The sequence below is a fragment of the Triticum dicoccoides genome, chromosome 3A, assembly GCF_002162155.2.
Source record: "Triticum dicoccoides isolate Atlit2015 ecotype Zavitan chromosome 3A, WEW_v2.0, whole genome shotgun sequence".
Lineage (NCBI taxonomy): Eukaryota > Viridiplantae > Streptophyta > Magnoliopsida > Poales > Poaceae > Triticum > Triticum dicoccoides.
The window spans coordinates 581,603,407-581,612,497 of NC_041384.1; the positions used below are offsets into that span (position 1 = coordinate 581,603,407).

At 42.2% G+C, this 9,091-nt stretch overlaps 1 protein-coding gene across 1 annotated transcript; it reads right to left on the reverse strand.

Annotated features, from left to right (window-relative positions):
- Positions 1–2,754: 2,754 nt before the first annotated feature.
- Positions 2,755–8,558, reverse strand: LOC119272597 (probable leucine-rich repeat receptor-like protein kinase At2g28990). The gene is made up of 10 exons (XM_037554057.1): positions 8,539–8,558; positions 7,714–7,946; positions 7,559–7,629; positions 6,734–6,805; positions 6,620–6,648; positions 6,154–6,221; positions 5,243–5,469; positions 4,959–5,085; positions 3,997–4,056; positions 2,755–3,923 (listed from the first exon to the last, which is right to left on the reverse strand). The coding sequence occupies exons 1-10, from the start codon at positions 8,556–8,558 to the stop codon at positions 3,253–3,255; spliced, it is 1,578 nt and encodes a 525-aa protein (XP_037409954.1). The 3' UTR covers positions 2,755–3,252.
- Between the last annotated feature and the right edge of the window lie 533 nt (positions 8,559–9,091).

A 9,091-nucleotide genomic window follows, 5' to 3' on the forward strand; every position in this document is an offset into this window, starting at 1 on the left:
TCGCCGCCCTGACCTTTCCGGTCGCCCCGCCCCGTGCCGCTACTGGCGAATTTTCACCGATGGATGGCTGCACCGACATCCCCCCAACCCCTTCCTACACCCGTGACCCCTCCATCACCCTTGCAAACCCTAGCACGGGTTTGACCTTCGGCTTCACCACCGGCGCCGCACCGGCTCCAAGCATCGGTCTCGCATGAGGCCTCTTCGTGGCGCCCTAGACGAATTCGTAGGGTGGCTTCATGCCGCCGCCCGTCGCGAAGCCACGGAGCTGTGTATCCAACCGACCGATGGCGACAACGGCGACGGTGGCCCAAAAGAAGAGGAAGGTGGACGACGCTTCTAGGCGCGTGAAGAAGATTCCAGTAGCGCGTCCGCCCGCGCGTCCGCTGCCTGAAGCGCCGAAAAGCTCGCAATATGACACATCTAACCTCGATGATAGGCAAAAGGAGTATATCAACCTTTGTCGTGATCAATTCTTGGTTCCAAAAAGATTTATGGGCATGGGATGTATGTGAGCTACCATGGGAGGCTTGGGAGGTACCATGGGAGGCATGGGGGCTACCATGGGAGGCTTGGAGGCATGGAAGGTACCATGAGAGGCATGGGAATGGGAGCCATGGGTGCCATGTGCGGCATGGGAGCACCTACGGGAGACATGGATGGCTTCGGGGCTCCCATGGGAGGCATGAGTTTTGGGTCTTCCATAGGAGGCATGGGAGCACCTTCGCGTAACATGGGTGGACGCATGACTTTTGGTTTGCCTCACATGCCTTCGCTTGATGCCTTTAGAGATAGTGCGAACACCGCTCGAGTTTCCAATGACGAAGAGGAGGAAGAAGATGGGGCATGATTGTTGATGTTTCATTCTTTTGTGTGAACTTGTTTGTCATGAACTTGCTTGTGGTTTCGTGAAAAACTATGCCATGAATTTGAATTATGCTATGTTGCTTAACTAATGATTTTGCATATTTTTCAAGAGAATACTAACACCCACACGTGTGGCAATCTTGCAACTCGTTCACACGCGTGGATCACCGTCCAATTAGGTTTGCATGAATCTTGACACATTGAGGCAGTTTTCGCATGCCATGTAGGATAGGGCTAGTGTGTAGGCGTTGGAGAGTTCGCCCGCACGCCCCCACGCCCCGCAGCATGCAGTTTGCTAGCTGCACTGTATGGGCGAACTAGTTTCTGCCCACACAGCCACCACCTAGTCCACGCGCGTGTGGGCGAACTAATTTTCGCCCACACGACACTCGTACGTTGTTGGATGGCAACTGCAGTTACGCGTATGTCGCAACTAGGTAAACACACATGGCAACTATGATTCGTTGCTAGACAGCAACTGCAGTTGCGTGTACGTGGCAACCAGATAAACACACATGTCAACTATGGTTGGACCACAAGTGGCAACTAAGTAAACACAGATGATAACTACTGTTTGACCATATGTGGCAAGTAGTTAATCACACACGACAACTATGGTTTGATTACACGCGGCAACTACCATAAATTAGACATGACAACTACATTTAATCAAAACAGATAGAGTTGCCTGCTTTCACAACTGTATTTGCCACCCCGAATAACTACAACTGCCATCCCAAATGACAACTAAATCATCATCTCGCGGGTATCTAACATAGCTGCGTCAGGATATGTGGGCATTTTTGCTTCGTGTTACACTAGCGGGGTGAGGATGAGAAGTACTTGTTGGACGTGTGGCACGAAGTACACGTGTGGACAATTCTAATGTTCGCCTACACACTCTCATGTGAACTGTCTCCTGCTCACGCCACACACGATGTGTGAGCAGATGTCTAGTATGCCACACGTGTGGATGTTATTGCCGTCCTTTTTTTAATGTTTGAGATCAGCTTGTTTTATATTGTCATCAAGTTGGTATGTGTTGTTTCATAGTATTTGCCAAGTGCCAGCTGGGCGCGCTGGATTTTACCGTGTCTGGTGAAGCGCTACATCGGTGTGCTATTTTGCTGCGCCTGAAAAAACAACATCATCCCCACGCGCTAAAACGCCCCCGCTTCAAATATGGAACATGGATTCTGGCAATGCAATGGAGTTGGGTCCTCATATCGATCCGAATGAATCAGTCTTTCTACAGAGATCAACCTTTGCCTATTAGGTAAGAGGATAGCAAGTTCTAAATTTTGTCTCGATAGAACATGGATTTCTATTATTATGAAATTTATAAATGAAAATGAAGTAGTTAATAAGAGGGCTACCGATATTAGCGTGCCGCGCTGCCGCACGCCCGTTGGAGATGCTGTAAGGATGGTCTTTGCAATGCTGTACGTATATGGGCTTGGCCTTATCGACAAAAGAAATGTAATCCAGTAGTATAAATAAACGGAGGATAAGGTGGGTGGACTTTCTCTCAACCCAGAACTCCAGAAGCACGAGTGATTCAGCTGTTGTTGCGGGGGCCTTAGGGCAGTAGGGCCTACACGCGCGACTCGGCTCCGCGCGTGCGGTCGTTTGGGTTCACTGGACCAGACCAGATTGCAGAACGCATAGCAGGCACGGCCCTCTGCCGTCGCCGTCGGGGATGGCGGCCATGGGTTTTCGCACGGCGCGGGTTCGCCCCGCCCCTCTCCCCAAGACCACCGCCACAACAGCCCGGGTCTCGGCCTGGAGGCGAAGAAGGCGCTGCAGTAAGCGGCCGAGTCGAGGAGCTGTCTGCGGGCGAGGGCCGACGGCGGACGAGGGTTAGGTATGTCATATGGTTCCATTTCTGCCCCTTCATAAGCATCAGCCTCTTGGTAGCTTATATAGGTGCTAACTCGCTCATTGATTCATATAGTACCCCATCACATATATTTTTGGGATGGTCGATGAACTCGACAATTGCTTAGAGGATTTGGTACAGTGAGCACGCATTTTTAATCTAATTCAACAGCATGCAAGAGGGATTGGGGATAAAACTTGGAATTCTAAAGTAGCAGTGTTTAAGCTGACTACTTGTTTTCGATTTGGTTTAGACCCTAATGTTCGAGCACCGGTTAATAGATCACCGAGTTCTCATCGCATGGAAGAAGATGCTTCCTTTTTCAAAATTACTTGAACTAAACCCCAGTGTCGCGCAAAAAAGTACTCCTCATCCAAACAACAAGCAAGACTGGGAACTGGAAATAAAATGAATGAATTGTAGTTTATAAACAACCAATGACAACACAATAGCAAATTACCAAACTTTAACTAAGCAGATGCAACAACTCAGCTGGTATTTTCCCTTCAACGTCCAGATAGAGGGTTTAATTCTGGCATCCCACCGGTATAACCAGACCGGAAGGAGCTCTCCTCGTTCCTTTCTTCAGAAATCAGCAACTGGAACTGCCTTCGCATTTCAGCATCCATGGAGTTCGTACATCGAGAGGACGCAGAAGCATACTGCTTTTCACTTGGAACCGTTGGCAGCAACACTTTTAGCCTTGAAACAACTTCGGTCATGGTAGGACGGTCCATGGCTGCGCTTTCGACGCAGTTCATGGCAAGGTCCACCACACTCTGCAGGGAACTGGTGTCATACTGATCCAACAGCTTCTTGTCCACGATATCTTGGATACTGCCTTTGGCAATCTTTTGGCGTACCCAATTTGGTAGGTGGTAGGTTTGAGGGTCCATCAACACCGGGGGCTTGCCAGTGATGATCTCCAAGAGCACGATGCCGAAGCTGTAAACATCTGTCTTGGTGGTGAGCTGGAAAGTTGCATGGTACTCGGGGTCAAGGTAGCCAAGAGTGCCAGCAGCAACAGTAGATATGTGTGTGTGCGCATCGTTAAAAGCCCGTGAAAGCCCAAAATCAGCTATGATCCCCACCAGGTTCTTGTCCAGAAGGATGTTAGCGGTCTTGACATCTCTGTGAACTATTGATGGGGTGCATGACTCGTGTAGATATTCCAGTCCTGTAGTTTACTTTGTCAACATATGGATACATACATAGATCGCCTAAAGGAAGCATGTAAATGAAATTCCAACCTTGTGCAGAACCAAGTGCAATATGAAGTCGCTGTTCCCAATTCAAACTGTAGTCTTCTCCTGCATCAAGATGTACCAAATTTAATTTAAGTGCCACAAGATACATGCATGGTAGCATACATACTAGCTTTGTAATTTTGCACATTTAACTTCAGAAATGATGTTAAAACAACACACAATGATTAACCTTGGTATCAATGGGTCTATTATGGTCTGAAGCTGGCATAAATAAGCTCTTTGATCTTCAAGAGATCACTGTTTTTCCTTCTCTTTAACAAAGATTTTTCTTTTAACAATGGAACCAAGCTATTGAAGTATTCTTTGAATATGTACCTCCGTCATTGCTTTGTTTCTTACTGATTTTAAATATGCAACTATCAAGTCATAACTATGACTGAGTAGAGATATGTAACTGTTGTGCCCAAATTTGTTAGCCAAGTATCTATGACCATGCTATGGTTATGAATTTGACAATGGACAATTCTAAGTAGAATTTTCCAAAAAAGAAAAGCTCTAAAAAGAACTAGGTCCACCAACTCAAGTGTATGATTAGCAGCAGCAATAACAGTCTATGCAACCAACTACACCTTTAACAAGGAAATCAGATTTTATTTAAAAAACTCCTTGTTTACAGTAGGGTCTAGGGTGTCAATGCCAGATTTATTTGATTTGATTTTAAAAAAACTTATGCCAGGTCCTATCAATTTTTTATTATGCTGCGAAGCGCAATATAAAATTTACTCCCTCCGTTCACAAATATAAGATGTTTTAAATTTTTTCTGAATCGGATGTATATAGACAAGTTTTAGTGTGTTTGTTCACTCATTTCAGTCTCTATGTAGTCCATATTGAAATATCCAAAACATCTTATATTTGTGAACGGAGGGAGTAGCACGTAGGTGGTTTCCAAGTAGTTAATGAAAGCTGTTGGTGTGTGCTTTTGAAATAGTGGAGAGAAAAACCTTCTCTTAAAAGCTGTTGAAGATTTCCTCTGGGCATGAAGTCATAAATGAGGGCTAGGCACTTGTTCTGGCAATATCCTTGTAGAGTTACGAGATTCTTGTGATGAACTTTGGACAAGGTTTGCACCTGCAGCAACAGATATAGTTACCAATCATCCTAGAGCTGAAGCCAGTTGCATCATTTCATTGGATATGGACTCTGGAAAGGATTGATATCTTGCACACTTATAGTTTACTTTCTGTTGAAGAATCATTAATTTGACCTAGTTGGTCTTATGGTATACCTCAGGGAGGAAATCCGTTGACTCCGCTATTGATGTCTCCATAAGCACCTTTACCGCCACTTCATCAGCATTTTCCATTGTGCCATGATAAACAGTACCAAAACCTCCTTTTCCAACTATTGAATTGAAGTCGTTTGTTATGTGCTTTAGCTCTGCGTAGGTGAACCGTCTGATGTCAATATGTAGGGGCGTCTCCTCTTCATACATAGCATAATCCTCAGTATCTCCTGACATCCCCGCAGAGTCAAAAAGTAGTGTGTTACATGAAAGTTTTGGTGTGAAGCTGCTGTTTAATTTCTACCACCTATTCCATTGATGGAAGGGAATTTAAGAGCGAAATGTATTGTTTTACCTTTCCAGCACAATTTCCAGAGTATGCACATCACTACTAGGAGGGATACAAGTACTACAGGAACTATCACTGTGATGACCATGGTAGATTTGGTGCTCTTCTTATTTGAACAGTACGTATCTTTGACTTTTGAGCATACGGGATTGCCTTCTAACCTAGTGGCACCATTACAGAACATATAGAAAAAAAATGAACACATAAGATGTTAGCTACAACAGCTCTACAAAATTATGATTAGAAGATGCCTCCATTTTCTAACACGACTAACATGCTAAACATGTATGCACTCTGAACGAATAAACTTCATGGTTTCTCATCTATGCATTCTAAAAGAAGAAACTTCATGGTTTGTAAATCATGTGCAGTTACTAAATGTCCTTATCTATTTCTCATATTGAATGCCGATAGATGATAAAGCCTTATAGTTATACTAGTACACGTAACTGATGGAATGTTTAGATCAATGCAATGCTCTGCGCAAGTGTTGCTGCACACACTTCTTGTGGCACCCGAATTGGCCATCACAACTTCGTCAAATTTGGTAAGTGTTCACATATACGACAATGAGGCTGCTGCGGCTTGGTGCTGGAAAAGTGTGGCACGCCACAAAATGTAACACCAACCAAACTGTTGCCACAGAAAGTCAAACTTGTATAACTCTTGTTTTGTGAAATGTGCGAAGATTTTTGCTAAACCTTGATTTTTTTTCTATGAGGCTTAACCCTGTTTCTTTTCGGTGTAGTTGTTTAGTTTGATCTATTTTTTTCTTCTGTTGTAAGAAATTGTGAAACATTCAGTCAAGACGAAAGGATTGTGCAACAGAGCATGCAAACCTTAAGTCAAGCAGACCGGCCTGATATCTTTGAAGAATAGAATGAGGGATTGGTCCATCGAGTTCGTTATATGACAAATCTCTGTAAAATAATAGTTAAAACCATTCTCTAAAATTTATATCATCACCCAAACATTATAATCAGCAGAGACTTACAGAACTTTTATTGACTTTATTTGGTAGTCTGGAATACCTCCTGTCAAATTGTTGTGTGACAAATCCCTGCATATGTTTTATGCTTAGGATCACAAAGATGTTAACATAACCTCATTTATCCCATTAATATTTTGTGGTAGGCACCACTTACAGGTTTTCCAGTGATACCATGTTCATGAATGCTATGGTTAATCCACCTTTCAGTCCGCTGGTAGACAGATTTCTGCAAAAAAAAAAATTAAAAAATCATTCAATACAAATGTCTTCATTTTGTGATATCATTGAGCTAACATGTTTCCTTGAGATTATTCTAGTATCTTTTTGTGGTTCAGGTTTACAGTAAATTATTTATATAACAGAATGTGCTTCAAAAGTTAAAAAATATTGAATTGTGATGTTCAGATTCCGAAATGTATATGGTACAAGTCCCTGTTAGGTTCTTACACTCCAACAATCCTCGGATTCTGGTTGCTCTTAGAGTAGTCGCAAGTCAAACCTTCCCAGGAATATTCTCTTGGGGAGCACGGATCTCCATTCCAGTTTATTCGTGTCAAATTGTAGTGTTTCTTGACTTCTTTCATGTAACTGACTACAACAGCCAAAAGACAATGGAAACAAATATAAATGGAATGAAAAAAGCTGTATGTGTTGGGTATGGGCGTTCATATGTATTTAAAAGAATGTAGACATTAACTTAAGTACTTAACTAGTTGCAAAGTTATTTTAATAGAAGAAAATAAATTGTATCAATCCATTCCTCTACAACGGTCTTGGCCATGGTTTGTGGGCCGTTGAACTTTAGAACATGGCTTACTAAGGAATTTAGTGTAGGACTGAATTAGCTGGTTATTGTCTTACTAAGGAGTTTAGTGTAGGACTGAATCAGCTGGTTGATAAACTTGTTTCTATTACTTTAATGAGGATACTGGCAATGTCTAATGGAGTTGAGAATCTTCAGGGGTCTACACAAGTATACAATGAGATTTTTGTCATTAAGATCTGTTTTAAGTGCAGGGAGCTGGAGGTGCTGTTCATCAACTGAATAAGCTGCATGATGATGGTGCGAATCTTGTCACACGCATGATATATTCGTCATATGCGTGCAATATCTATGTCGATGATCGATCTTACCATCCTGGGAGTCAGCGGTAAAGTTTTCCATCCGAATGAGCGAGTACACCTCGAACGTGTTGATGAGCGGGGGCAGGATCGAGCCATGCGTCATATTCAGGGTGTAGAACGCGTCGCCGTTATACAAGAATTGCCCGCTGTCATACAAGCTGTTGGCCTGTAAAAGCGACGGGGAGAAGCCTCGGTGCAGCAAATCGCCGACGTTATAGATGTCGAACCTTCTATTTGGGTTGCTATCATTGATTTCAGCAAAATGGAATAAAGTGACACAGTTTAAAATTGCATTAACACAATATGGTATTGTTCAGGTCAAGACATGGCAGGAAATGACATTGTGAAGGAGTTGGCAGCTTCACGACACCACTGGATTACAGATCAAGAACTCATAAATATCAATGGTTAGTGTGCTGTCAATTTATACCATTTCAGATTGGCAAATAAAGAGACGGTTTAAATAATAGTAGAATGATATGACATTGTTCATAGTTAAGACATTGCAGAATATGACATTGTGCTGTAGTGGGTAGGTTCACCACACCACTGAATTATGGATGAAGAACAGAAGCATACATGCAGTGCAAAAAAAGATCACTTGCTCTGTATAATTTAATTTACATGGTATGAAGAAGGAACTTGGTTGTACAACTGAAAATTTAAATTGAGAAATGACAAACTTTTGTTTATGAACTACATAATAAACTTTAAACAAACAATTTGATGCAAACACTAAAAATGAACAGCTGGTGCAGTCATGCCTAACCAAATATATACAACAAAGTTTGAAGGCTTGAGATGGACAAACTTATATTATTGATGAAGACAGACTCTATAAAGGCCTTGTCCATGCTGATGGGGGGGGGGGGGGGGCAATTCAAGAAGTTTACCACAGAATCTTCTTCAAAAGCATTGCTTTTATTCTACATTTTGTTAAGAGTAAATATAGATGTGATAATATACGAAAAAATGGAGAATATTTAAGATAAGATGAAGAGTGATGCTACATAATCAAGTAGTTATAAATGTAAATGCAGCGATACAGACAAAAGGTACAGCCAAGAGCAATGCATAGCTAAACTTCTTCAGTACTAACCTTATGATAAGAGTAAATATAGATCTGATGTGTAGAAAATGGAGGGCAAATGAAAATAAGTTGCAGAGTGATGGTACATAAACAACTACCTGTCATTATAAGTACACTGATAAAGGACAATATGTACTTACAAGAACAATGCAGAGCTAAAAAAATATTAGCATTGGATATATTCTACACTAATGTAACCATTCATACAGATCAGATAATTTGAAGCGAACAATTGATAAGCAAGCTATCATGCATTGCTGTTACATAATGAACCAGGTATGTATGCAAGTACAGTGA